General features: G+C 43.7%; 1 protein-coding gene across 3 annotated transcripts in view; it reads left to right on the top strand.

Annotated features, from left to right (window-relative positions):
- The window catches only part of PRKCQ (protein kinase C theta), a 61,187-nt gene that overhangs the window by 34,021 nt on the left and 12,830 nt on the right, over positions 1 to 14,336 (top strand). For all 3 annotated transcript variants that reach the window (XM_080577371.1, XM_080577370.1, XM_080577369.1), the window contains exons 12-15: positions 68 to 191; positions 2,073 to 2,251; positions 4,725 to 4,898; positions 14,183 to 14,274. In XM_080577371.1, coding sequence (XP_080433497.1) covers positions 68 to 191; positions 2,073 to 2,251; positions 4,725 to 4,898; positions 14,183 to 14,274 — 569 coding nt within the window. The remainder of the gene's footprint in view (positions 1 to 67; positions 192 to 2,072; positions 2,252 to 4,724; positions 4,899 to 14,182; positions 14,275 to 14,336) is intronic.

Below are 14,336 nucleotides of genomic sequence, written 5' to 3'. Positions count from 1 at the left end.
AACAGTGTCCATAAGCTCAGAACATAACATTTGGCTTAAAAGTCATTTTCTGTTTTCTGTAATCCAGGCTCGATCTCAGCGTGACACGGAACAGATCTCCAGAGATGGACCTCTCGAAATCGGCCTCCCAGTTCTTGTAAAGGATATAACACCTCTTCAGGCAATTCCAACATCTACAACAGGAAAAAAAGGTAGTTTCCCCTAGTGGTATGGTACAGCAGGCTTTTTTTTTTCTTCCTACTGTACACAGTTTGGTGGGGGTTGCAAGGGTAGAGAATGTATTAGCCAATGAATCTTTCATGCATCTTTCCTACCTAGAGCAAGACGTATCCTTCCTCATCCCTGGATATCTTCAGCTCTTTCCAAGTCACTTAGGCTAGGCAGAGACCCTAGATCTCAGCCTGGTTCCTTTCTTCTCTGTAAACTTGCACTTTCCCTGTGCCTTCACAGCCTCTAGCAATATAACTTTCCCTGTGCCTTCACAGCCTCTAGCAATATAAGACACCAACCACTAATCATCCAGCTAGTCCCTAAACTCTCTGATCCAGTACTTCAGCATAACTCTTACCTCCACTGGCAATAATGTTTTTATTCTTCTCCTGGGACTCATAGACCATAATATATGAGAAATTTAAAGAAAATTCCAGCTTGAAACAGGAGGTTGGGAGACATTCTGATCACCATGGCTAATTCTCTTTCTGATTTCTGATTTGTGGTTAGAGGTTGATGTCCAGTCCCTTTGAAAAACATTGACAGATCCCCACTTCATTCACCCAAGGAAAATTACCTTCCTGGGAAGATCTCTTGTTTGTCTGCTTTATGCTCAGGTCAGAGAACTCTGGATTTTAGGATCAGGAACGTCACGATTCGTTCATAAGACCTATGTGTCCCACATAGAAGGTCTTTTCAGGACCAGATTCATGGTTTATGGTGCCCCTCCAAGCACCATACTGAAAGTGCATCAGACCTATGATGGTACTGACACAATGTTTTTGCAGACTCCCACAAGCTTTAAAATACCAGAAAGGGGAGGAAAAAAAAGAAAAGTACAGGTGAATCAATACTTAAAACAAAGAAGGACTAAGACAGTAGGTCTTTAGCTCTATCCCTAAACAAAGCTCAAGCTCACCATCATTGTCTTTCTCAGTGCTGCCCTATGTGGAGTTAACATCCTGAAACCACTCAGAAACAGAAACTAGAGAAAAAGCCAGATGGCACAGGCTAAAGCATGTCAGAGCTACATTACACAAGCGCTCTGGGTTTGATCCAGGCTATCGAGACTCAGAGGCTGGTTTTGGTACCATATATGCTGTTAGACCCCTGAGAGAAAATTAATGATGTCCCCATCTATTCTTATTTTCTGTGAGTTGTAAGTAGAACTGATTATGTTGATGTGAATAGTAAAGCCCAAATGGATTCACATCTGGTTTACATATAAGTCTGTTTGTCTGATGAGAAGTGTTCTTGCTGGTCAGTGATTTAGGACAGTACAAGCGTGCATTTGAGTGTGTGGGATAAATCCAGTAAGGGACAGGCCCTTTTAGAAGTTCACGTACATCCAAGTGAATGGAGTATTGAAGAAACTCAGTAATTCCACTCCAGAACAGCTGGAGCATTTGATCAGAACATCACAACCAGAGCAGGGACCCAATACGAAGATGCTGTCCCTCCCATCTGTTTCACATGCTAATTTTGCCAAGGGCCTTGAAGAGGTCTTAGAAGAAATCATAACCCCATCATACCAGCAACCAGCAAGAAGGAATGAAGAACACAGGCTGCTAGAAATGAAGGATTTGGTCATATTTTGCTGCTATGAAGCAGACAGACGGATGAAGAAGTTTGTAAAGTGGCGGTAATGCCACCGAAGAAGGTGCAGTTACACTGGAGTAAAATTTCCTCTGGAGAGAAGGCAATGTGAGAGCAGAGACAATCTACTCACCTGACATGGCCACCACATTTCCATGTGTTTGAAAAGACCTTTTTAAAATTCTATTCAAAATACCTTGTAAGTATTCTGGGGATTTTCTCCTTACTTCCAGGGGTTTATTTGAATGCTTTGATGTGTGTTGCAGAGCCACAGGGCATCTCCTGGGAGACTCCAGTGGAGGGCACAGGGAAGGGAGAAACTCTAACAGAATCAGACCTGGGAGGAGAGCAGCGCCAGGTACAGCAAGAGGACCAAGTGCAGCTAAAACTAACCATTGAAGATTTTGTCCTGCACAAAATGCTGGGGAAGGGCAGTTTTGGCAAGGTAAGCATTAGGAGGCTGCAAAGCCACTGCGCAGGTGTGCATATTGCTTGTTATGACACTAAATTACATGAGGTTTCAAGGCCACTTAGGGAAAAACAAACATCTCTATGCCCTCAAAGAACCCTTGTTCCAGCATGGCTGAGTCTTGAACCCAGTCTTCTCCTCACCTGTTCCTCTGCCCTATTAGTTGCTCTCTCATGAGCACCCATGATAGAAGAGGAGAGAAATGACTCCTTCCATGCAGGTTGTTAGGCCCTGGGCATCCACAGAGAGATGGTGAGAAAAGTCTTTTTGCTGTCCTCCCTCATGCAGCTAATCCCACCAGTTTAGCCAAGTAACCTTGGTGGGAGGCAGAAGCATGAGCCAGAAAGGTGAGTGGGGATCACCTCCCTTCCCCAGAGCAGCAGGTCCCAGCTGGGAACACTGATTTCCCTTTCCCAGCTCTGATATGTGCTGGAGCATAATGCAAATTTCACAACAGCCAAGAATGTGTGCTTTTGAAACAAGAGCCACCTGTTTTCAGTAGTTTCATTAATCTTGATGAATGGTGGATTGTTCCTCCTTCTTGCAGATGTCCCCTGGAAGGGGACTCATGTTATTCAGTGCCAGCGCAGAGCTGCGTGAAATAATTTCAGAGGAACTCTCCATTGTGTTTTCACATACAATAAGGAGAAAAAAAATTGTTATGTATCACATTGCTCAAATCCCAAACCTTTCCAAGGTGAAAGCTGCCTTAAAGAAGGCCTGCTTTTTGCCTGCTGAGTTGGAGCAACTGCTGCAGCCAGTTCTTAAACTGGGGAGATATTTGCTCTGTTGGCTTTCCATACTTGAAAACACTTGGCATGTCTACATTTTGCATGTGAAGCAGAGCTGAGACATCTGAATTAGAGCTAAGTCACAATACCCCAAATTCCACAGCCCGAACTAACCTGGACTCAAGAACATAGATGTGATAGAAGCATTTACATTGGAAGGAAAAGATCTCTGTAGGTCAACTAGTCCAGCCCCCTGCCCAAAACAGGTCTCCTCAGATGAGCTTACTCAGAAGCTTGATTAGTTGAGTCCTGAACAGAAGTCCACAGAAGCAGATTCTGCACCTTGCTTCAGGTCCCTGTGCTAACATGGACTCTCCAGCCTTGTAAGCATCTGCGTTTCTCTGGTATGCGCCATGTGGGTGTGGAGAGGATGGGCTAGTTCATGCCTTTTTGCAACAAACCTCACCCACAAGTTTCCTGTGTAGGTATCGCTCCCGGTGCTCTGATCTATTTGGAGTGAGATTCACTTCCTCATAGAGGAGACGGGGTGTGCAGATCTCCACGCCTGAGGGATCTCTCCAGTTCTGCATGGACCTGGGGAGGTTGAGGGGCATACCCAAGAGAAATCACCCTCTGCATCAAGTCTAACATTGCCTACCTGTGCCTTGGAAGTCACAGCACGAGTCACACATGTATTGCGCTCTCCATTTTGCTTGGGAGAGCAGAGCCCTGCACAGAAAGAAAGTTTAAAAGGGTCCCTGCAGCACCTGCACTGTTAGCATTTCTGGTCATTCACTGCAGAGACAGAGGGAGGCTCTAGGCTCTGTCTACTGCAGCAAAATGAAATATAACAGTAGCCAAAAAGGTAAATAAAATTTTTGTCAGGGTTAAAAAACATCTGAGCCTGTTCAGTAAATAGTGTCTGGTAGAGAATTTCAAAGGTCTCTCTGATGAATCTTAGATATTTATTCAGTCTATGGGAAACACTGTTGACAGGCTGTTAGCATCAAGGTCAGGACTGGTACTGCCTTCCAGCAGAGTCTGTCTTGATTTGTGGCCTCTAGAAATCCCTTTCCTGCTGCTTCACCTCTTAGTTTCCCTGCCCACAGAAAATAGGCAGAGTGATGTCTCCTCTGTGGTGTGTTTTGCTCTTCTCAGAGAAGTCCTGCAGAAGCACAGGGGCCCGTTTTTTCTGTTCAGACTTCCTGCTAACAGGGAGGAACTATTACTGGTGGACACCGGTTTACACCTACTGAGGATCTGGTGCAGGGTATTTGCATTTCACATGTTGACAAAGCAATATTTTATGATTTGTTATTTAAAGTCAGAAAACAGGAAATGTATCTCATGAGCATTTGCATAAAGTTGGTTTCTGTTGTCAGAAGTGCTCAGCTTTCTGACAAGTCCTGTCCACATGAGCATGTAGCCCATGCTCTTGTAATTACCCAGTCCTACTCGTTCTTCCCCAGAGTCCAACTTCATAAAACTGTTCTGGATATGGAGAAGAAGGTCAAAGACCACACAGTCTTAATAGCAGAATCCAGACTTAAATATCAACCTTTTTAAGGTCTTCCCTCATGAATCCCTCAGAGATGTTTACCCATGCAAAATTTTCTTCTCAATGCTGCATTTCAACCCATCTCACTCAGCTCCCATGGCTGTGTTGCCAGCTAAGAGAGAAGAATGTTGGTCTTTCTGAGCAGCTGTTTCCATCCTAGGTGTTTCTTGCTGAGCTGAAGAGCACAGACCAGTATTTTGCCGTGAAAGCCCTGAAGAAGGATGTGGTGCTGATGGATGATGATGTTGAATGCACAATGGTGGAGAAGAGAGTCCTCTCCTTAGCTTGGGAGCACCCGTTCCTGACTCATGTCTTCTGTACGTTCCAGACCAAGGTAAGACAAGGATTTGTCACCTTCCTCCATGATGCCTGGCTAAGATACGGAAATTTGGTGAAGTGCTTAATCTGCTAGATGTTAGGAAATAGCTTGGACATGAAGTGGTGCTAAGGGAAGGGATCTTCAGAAGGAAGAAGAAGTGGCTCCAGAAGGAAGGAGCTCAGGAAGTGGCCCCAGAAATTTTGTCTACCTTCCCTATATTAACCTGGAGGGGAGGACTTTTGGGAATTATGGCATCCAAGACTCACTGAAGCTGCTATGCAGAGACAAACTATTAACATCTGCATTCTGGTACCCTGGCCAAGGATGTGCAAAGGCCACATGCACAGCCAGGGTACAGATGTGCCCACACTGGTGTTATCTGAACCTCTTGGACCATGAGGCAGAACCATTACGCTGCAGTGATTCGTGTGGATCAGAACTAGCTCAAGAAGCTCTGGTTATAGAGAATAAACATGCTACCACTCACTATGGGACTCTTCTTTGACCTCAGTTACTGTTAAATTGCATCAGACGCTTCCTACTTCATCCAGGACCACTGGTGATGAAGGCTGCAGTTCAGAGAGGCAGCACACAGCATCTTCACCTGAAATCCCTCTTAATACTCCAAACCAAAATTGAAGTAGCATTTGAATAATGTATAAATCTGGCCCTAAATTACAACGAACCACAAACTGATTATCTTTCCAGAGCCTTTTCTACAGACACAGCCAATCATCTTAGTGCTGAAGCACACACATTGGAATAGGAAAAAATAATAATGGAAGGAAATCTGAGAGACCGTTTGCCTGTCTAAGCTACCAGAACAACTCCTGATAGACATTTGCTATCCCAGAGCTCAAATTCAGAGCAACATCACTCTCACAAGGCTGCTTTTTCAGGATTTTGCTAGGGTGCTCCCAGCTCTCGCTCAGCACCAGGATTTAGTGACACAAATTACTGCTGGGTGTGAGGTTAGGACCTGCTCAGCAAGCAGCTTGCTGCTTCTGCAGGGTCAGGAGAAATATAACCTCTGCCATATACCCCAGTTGCCCAAGAGATGAGGCACCTGTTTAAAGACAGATTAAATTTATAACAGGGAATGTCTGGGAAATGCCGTAAGGGGTGTGACACCGAGGCCAGGCATTTGTGTTTAACCCTACCGGGGCTGTTGGTGAAGAGGACAGCAGGTCCTGGGAATTGATCCTTGCCTGGAGAGGAAAGGAATTAATTCTTTTTTTTTTTTTTCCCCTAGCTTTTAGTGGAAAAATTAAATTACCCAACAAAGCGAAGAAAATCAAGACTTAATTAAAAATACAAAATACTCACCACTATCACAGCTTTATGAGGGAATTATACTTCAGGGAGAACTGCCTGGGCTGGTGGGCACTCCAGGTGCCCAAGGGGTGGCTGGCTGATACCAGTGGCTGATGAACAACCCTTGCATGCAGCAACTGAGCCCTATTGTCTGCCATCCAGCTTGGTGCAACCCTGTTCTGGAGGACAGGTTAGGGTTGGATGTAGAATGGGCAGCCTGCAGCTCTGTTTTTTGTTAAACACACATGCAAAAGTCCATTTGCCTCGTGAGACCACAGCAAGAAAATGACAGACCGAATGGGGTTAAGCCAGGAGCCAGGTGGGATTTTCTGACTGTTTGGGGAGGGCTGAGATGGGGCTGAGTCAAGGAAAATCTTCAGGATGGAAAAGCAATGAGTGCCTGAAAAATTCGTGGGTGCCAAGTGCTCTTTTCCCAAGTGATCTTTTCCTGCTCTCTCTCCTGGGCAGTGTCACAGCATTGCCCTCTTGACATATAGAAAGAATCTACATCCATCTCACCCCAAGTCAACGCTGCCACATTAAAAATATTGGATCTCGCCATTTTGCCCTCAAGTTCACAAACACAGAAGGTGGAAGGTGTCTGTCCAGGCCAAAGCTGCTCTGGGCTATGATTGATTTCTGGCTTACGTTTTTCTCCTCTGACCTTTGCAAGCCAAGCGGTCCTCGCTCAACACGTGAGAGTCATTCAGAGCAGGAGAGCTGTGACAAGCCGTGGACTGTCTTTCACGGCTCAATGGAGAGCATGGTTCATTTGTAATATCTTTTAGAGCAATCATTTTAGAAGCCGGGGCAATGCTGTTTAAGGCCCTTCTCTGGACTTTAATATCAAAAGCTTCTTTTCTTTGGAAGGCTCCACAGGACAGATAAGTAGTTTCAAACAGAAATGCATGTGTCAGTGACTTTCTGAATCCCCAGTGCTTTGGTTTGCAACATTTCTGAGCTGCTTCGGGTACTGAAGCTGTCCTTTACAGTGAAAACAGGAAAATTCCTACACTGAAACAAGAGCCTCAGCGGTCCCCGTGTCTCCAGAGGGGAAAAAAAAAAAAGTCATATAATCTGTTGACAGTTCTCTGAGCTCTAGGTTGAATTTCTTCCTGGCCTCAACCCAGGTAATCAGTGAATGCTCAAATATATAAAGCTTGACAGCCTTTCAGACAGGTTTTTGTAGGCACCAGGCACCTAATGCCCCTTTGTATTTCTATGGAGGCTCAATGATCAGTGCTTTCAGAACTCAGAATACTTGTCGTGTTTTGCTACATTAGAATAGATTCAAACACATGTTGTTGTTTTGTTGTTTTTTTTTTCCAATCTGTTTTTGAACTTGACTCTTTTACTTTGCTTCAGTCATCTTTACATCCCGATATTCAGCTGACATAATTATATGGTGTGAATTTTAACAGCAAGCTCAGAGAGTTGTTCTGTTTTATTACATTTAAAGAGACACTGTTATGTTAAAGAGAAGGAAAAGCATGTTTATAATTCTGCAATATCCCAAAATGTTAATGTCTAAACACAGTGAATAGCACTCCAGTGCCTGCAACTTATTCTTCTTTTTACATTTCACTAACACTCTGTGATAAGAATAGTCTTTCCCTTTTTGAAAGTCACTTTCATTTCTAGCTGTTTCTTTACTTCATTGACCAGGCTTTTATTCACACTCTTCACCTAAATGCAAATTAAACCCATAGGTTTTTTGGCTGGTAGTACAAAATAGCAACATAAAAGACTATCTCAACCCAGAACATAAGTAATCTTTATTGTAATTTAGAAGCAAATGTTACAGAAACATTTCTATTCTGCTGTAGTGGTATATTATAACTTTCCAAAATCCTAGTGGTGAGACATTTTCACATGCTCTGTTGTTTTAATATACTTCATACTGACTTTAAAATCTCTTACATTGTCAGGAGGGAGAAAAGGATTGTAAATAAAGAGCATAGTCTTAATTTACAAATTCTTAGACTTTGAAGTGTTTTACACGAGTATTTCCAGGGAGATCTCATCAAAATATCTCGTCAGACAAAATTATAGTTCCTGCAAAATTTTCCAAGGGCAATTTTGGTTCTCTCCTCTCTTTGTCTTGCCATTAAAGAAACAGGGCTGAATTATCTGACATGAATCAAAGCATGTGGGTTTGGCCCTTGTGTGTATAAAACCCACTGGATGTTCATTCCCATTGCCTGGCTGTGCCACAGACCCTCTGAAAAATCCTCATCACAAGATGAGATGTCCTGTGAGGTCAGACCACATATCTTTCTAGCCAGCATCTTTATTTTGGCACTGACCAACAAGGAAGGCTGGAGAAGAGAGTACAGGGTCAGGCAGTGATTTTTACCATGCACAAACCATCCCCAGCTTTGGTGTTCAGCCATTTAGGAGACAAGATCAAGGTTTCTAAGTGTCCACCTTCCTGGTCCTATGTTGGGGATAAGTCATCTTGGAAATTTCTGATTCAGGTCTCGTCAGCCAAATTTTAGCCAGTTGATGGAAAAGTTGGGGAAAAACTGGGAAGTTTAGGGAGGCTTTGGGGATCTTATGTCTTGCAACCTGCAAAGCAGGCAGGAAAACTGGCAAGGTCTTGTTCGATCCTGGCCAGAATTTCAACATGGTACAGTAGAAATAGCAGCATCTCAGCAGAGCTTTGGGATTTCAACAAGATTCTGCCAAAGTACATGTGAGCAGCTGTAATTATAATGTCAAAAATCTGAAGTCTTTAAAAGACACTTCTAGGTGGTGTCAGCCTATATGGAGGGAACAGGTGGATTGTCTCGGGAAGGAAAAGAGGGGACAGCTCACATACAGGCTTTTAGGTGATAGAAGATCGATCTATTAAATATACATATTCTAATTGCCTTTCTGTTACCCAGATCTGAGGTTTTCCTGGTCCCCAAAAGCATTCAGCTTTGACTGGGATTTCTAAAAGCCTGCAGTATAGCTGCTCAGTTCTTTGTCCCCAAAAGAATCAACTTCTTAAAATAAAAATATTATTTTTTCTCCCTATTTTTCAGCTGACAAAATATTCAGGGTTTCATGAAGTTTGCTACTTTTTGCTTAGTATTTGGTCTGGAAATTTTTTTATCCCCCTAATTTTCACAGAAATTTGTATCCAGACTGAGAAAATCAGTGTCTTTCCAAGCTCCCACCCTATACTGACAGGAGAAGCTACTTTCTCTTGCAAGACGGGGCTGACAGTGACTCAATTTACCACTGCAAGTGATGACCTCTGTTTGCTCTGAGCCATGAAGGGTGCTGGCATACCAGAACTTGAGTGAAAGGAGCTATTGCCAGTCATGTCTGCACCCTTATGTATACCTATATATCTTTATATTTGTATATAAAAATATTCATATGCTTTATAGTAAGAAGATGACCACATATAACTAAGCATCCCAAACAGCAGTTTAGTGTGCAGTCAAAAATGCTGGCAGTGCAGAGATTAGAACAAAAAAGAAATCATGAGACAAGGGACTGGAATGAATTACCTGACAGCTGAAAGAAATGCTGCCATCTCCAGAAGGTAGACTGATACTACACAGGGAGAAAAAGAAATGGTCTTTAGAGCAGAGAAAAAAATTAAACCTGGGGTTGCTTTAATTTGTAACAATTTGGCATTGCTAATCCAGATGATGAAAATAGCAAGGTCAATACCTCTCTTGGTCACCTGCTAGCAAGGAGCAACCCTGAATTAGCTGTTCCTCATGGGAGCAGATGCGACAGCGACTTTGTGCATTGCTTGCTTTCCTATGGGATGGGATGCTGTGAATGAGACAGCAACAGTCACTGGGTGAAATGATGGAGAAGGGCTGAGAGTTTGTCATTTATCCCATGAAATAAAATAGATCCAAAGCATGGATGAGCACCCAGAGGACTGAATTGTTAGGGTGCTCCTCAGCGTGGTTGTAGCCAGCGATAACTAGCAATCCAATGTGCAGGCACGGTTCATGAACAGCATGGACTGGGGACTCAATAGGCATTTTGGATATGACTATTATGTTGCCTATTTAAATAAATCCTAGAGACTAAGCAGGACCTGCTTTTCTGCAGCACAGCATCACAACCTCTTCTGGTGTCCCCATCTCCCTGCAGCTTGCTGGGGTGGGAGCCCAGGTCACAGCACCCCTTGGAGTCAGACATGGGGGGGTCCCAGGGCAGGGGAGAGACCACTCAGCAGGGCTGGGCTGAGCTGATAGAAAATATGAGACAAGAAGCAGCTGCAGGAGCTGCATCATAACAAACCTTTCTCTTGCAAGGGCCAACCTAATTCAATAGGCATGCAGTGGAGTTAGGGCACTTAGTCTGCACTAAGGAGCCTTATCCACAGGGTGAGGGTAATGCTACACTGTCCTGCAACATTAATTATTCCAATATTCTTCCTCCTGGGAGCCCTGGGAAGAAGAATTTTGCTCTGCAGTAAACGGTGTTAAATAGTATATTTGTATGTGTGCAAGTGCTTTCAAATGCAAAGAAAACAGAATCTGAGAGTCCCCACAGAAATTGCTCTGGAGGGCTTCCAGCTGCTTTGAGGATTTTAAGAGCCTGTTCTAGGCTGTACCTTCAAAAGATCGATTTAAATGCTGCCTGCTTTGTACTCATTGTTTATAAAGTTGAAAGCGTTTCTGATGGTGACTATTCATTCTCACAGTTGCGTGCAGAACAGAAGCAGGTTGGTTTAACTCCTTCCCTGCCACGTCCTGGGGAGATCAGGAGGCTCTGCAGAAAGATCAGCTCAGCGCAGGCACTGAGAGACTTACAGGTCAAGAAATTAAATTCCTGCAGTAATCAAGTCTTTCAGCACCTGGTGGGATGGAGTTTACCAGGGCACCGTGTTATTTTGTGTTCAGGATGCGTGCTTGTATATGTCTGTGTTGGACGGCACCGTGTTGTACAGTTCTGTCTGCTGTAGGAGCAGAACTTCATCCTCCCACAGAGGGGTTTGTCATGTTCCCTCTGCAGCAATGGAGAAGGTCTCTAGAAGATGACTTGCTTGTAGGGAAGAATTGACACACTGGTGTCCTCAAGGCAGTGCCAACTATCCTGGGGCAGCACCCATTGCAGAGTGTAGGAAATTCCCTTCCAGTCTACCTTGAACTCTGTGGTTATAAAGGATGGCCCGAAACTGCTGTAAGAGCAGACTTGTTCTGTTCTATCATGAGTTTGGAACAGTGACCAGAAGTTAGCTTGAGTGTTTCTACCCAAGGATGCTCTCAAAGGGGGTCAGCAAGCTGTCCATGGTCTGTCTGCAAGGCAGCCAGCAAGGGTGAAGGAGGGACTCCCCCCAAGGCTCCTTCAGAGCTTTGTAGGTCTCATCGCTGAGGGACAGCATTCATGTTTTCTTGCTTAGCACCTCTGACCTGGGGCCATCACAGGGGATACGGGCATCTTATCTTCTTGTCAGTCTTGCCATCCCAGCTGCAACTTCAGACGTACCTTCTCAACCCTCTCCCACCTGCTCTAGGCACTAGCAGACTTCAGAGCCCTCCTTGAGAAGGAGCCATCAGAAAACTTTCTCAGGACAAGAGGAAATGTAGGTTGCAGCCTGTCTACATACATGTCTTCCGTGCCATTCTAATCCTTTTTGCCCTCTAGCACACTGTTAAATTTTCAGTGGTTTCAAGCATGGTTTTTTCTACTTCCCATTTTTAAGCTGTTCTATGGCTCCACAGATCTCAGGCTTAGCAAGCTGTCTCTAATAGTGCATTGCAGTTTGCACTGCTTAATTACATCTTGCTCCTCATAACTGTGCACTTAAGGTTGATCTCAAGCAGTTTTTCTCCATAGGCCATGCCAGACAATGGACCTTTGTAAGAAGAAAGGGGAACTCCCCATTTCAGATTAAAAAACTCAGAATTATGCCATCTTTCTTTTCATCAGCATTTAAGTAACATCCCTAGCACCCTATAGACCATGAACTACAGTAGTAATCATGCCCAAATCAGGTTTGTAGTCTTCAGCTTCGTATCTTTAGACAGTTCAGAGGCTGAGCTCATATAATGATTTTTGAATGCCAATTAATCTGAGATGTTGTCCACTTTTTCTTTCCCATCATGTTAGAAGTATGTAATAAGAGTCCCCAGTTCAATTAAATTAAATGCGTGAATTAGATGGTTGCTCAAATCCATGAGCAAGCAGAGCATGACTCCTCGCTCTGCTAGGTGTGGACTTCAATTTATGCTTAAAGAGGAGAGATAAGATGTGGCCAAACTCAGTGAACCTCCCAGGAAAACCCAGGGTTTTGTCCTTCCCAGTCCACTGAAGCTGAATCTGGCCATATGAAGACCCATGAGGTTCCTCCTGTCTCAGTGTGATCCATGCAGCTTCTGGTTTGTTGTTAGCTAAACCTCATCATCTCCCTGTGTATCTTCACAGTGAACATCAGTTAAGTGTTTTAACTGGCTCCTGAACTCATGTTTCCAAGATTTGTGCATTTCTGTACTAAATTGCCCATCTCCATTTGGTCTTCTTACTTCCTTAAGCTGACTTATTGTGAACAGACCTCTACAGATGCCAGACCTTCAAAATGAAAAACATGCACCCAGTTGTTTATTGGAAAAAATGTCTATTCTTACCCTGGGAGACCAGCTCTGGCCCTGTGCTTTTTGGATGACAGGTGGGGTTTCCAGCCAGACTTCCATTTAAATAAGAGTACTGTAATTAAAAGGAGCTGGCTAAAGAAATTGCACAAATTAGAGCAGACAGCTGTTATTTGAAAAGAACAAATGCTGTGTGTTTTGTTGTTGTTGTTTTGTTTGGTTTTAAATGACCAGCTCTTGGCTTGCTGCCAGAGATGCTTACATTGGATTTTATGGACAAAAATCTTCCTTCAACTGTTAAAAATATACATGAAAAGATCTCTCCCCCCTGCTCCAAATTGTGATGGGTGCTAGGCAACAAAAGGAGCATATTCATAAACTTTAGCGTAGCCTGGAGATAACTAACTTCAGATGTTTAATAAACAGAGAAAATAAGGCATCCATTTATTTTATTCATGGATTTATGCACAGAAGCTGAGATTACTGAAATAGAAGTTTAGACTGAGAGCATAGCTCATTGCACAGATACAGAGAATGGAGCTGCTCCTGCTTTATAGGTAAAGTGATTGGCTTGAATCAAAAAAAAAATATCTGATATCTCCCTGGTGGTGAAGGCAGTGAGGGGATCAGTATGGCATGCACCAAGGGCTGGAAGGGAGACCTAGGTGACATTTTCTGCTTTTTTTTTCAGTTCAGAGATCCCCCCCATCCCTCTTATGTACCAGGAAGAGAGTTTTCCACTGCCCTGGTAGAATAGCTGATGGTTGCATGTGATTGGGAAGGAGGGCTGGATACTTTCTCAGTCTTCTCTGGCATGCAAGCACCCAATGAGCTTCCAGAAATATGAGTAATTCATGAGTATTCCCACTAGCACGTTAAATCTTACCTTATTTAACAGAGCAGCTCCCAGGCTTAAAATCAAACTTGCTTCATTTGGCCAGTGTCTCTGGTAACTTGTAAAGGGCAAACCCATGTTCACCTATAAAAGATGTGTGGGAATGCAGGTAACACCAGCCTGAGATCACTCCACTGGATGGATGATGCCCAGGGCTGGGATCAGAGGAGACCTGGGTTTTGCTTCTGCCTAGTCCCCCAGTGAACTTGTCCCTCTGTCCTTGCATTAAACAAGCACTCCAGAGTCACTCATCCCCTTTTAGTGACCCTTGAGCTCTGATGGTAAAAAACAATGGCACTGACTGGTTATTAAGTGGATTCATGTTTGCTAATGCTGTTTATACAAATTAAAGCACAGAGGGTGAGTACAGGCTTGGAGAACAAAGAACAGAAATGAGGAATTTGTAGAAGAAACTGCTTTCTCTCCAAAACCTTGGCTGTAATCTTTTCCTTCCTCTTTTTGAGTGATTTCTGGGTGTGCTTTTTCAACTTTATTTCCCCCTTCCCCACCCCTAATGTTCATCTTGTCTTATTCTCTAGGAAAATCTCTTCTTTGTGATGGAGTATCTCAACGGAGGAGACCTCATGTTCCATATCCAGAATTGTCATAAGTTCGACCTTCCCAGAGCCACGTAAGATGTTATGATTACCTTTTGGCTTGCAGCTCTCACACATGGTAGAAGCAAAGGCAGCA

The sequence above is a fragment of the Anser brachyrhynchus genome (genome assembly GCF_964034855.1).
Source record: "Anser brachyrhynchus genome assembly, chromosome: 1".
NCBI classification, from domain to species: Eukaryota; Metazoa; Chordata; class Aves; order Anseriformes; family Anatidae; genus Anser; species Anser brachyrhynchus.
This window is presented reverse-complemented; position numbering and strand designations above follow the sequence as displayed.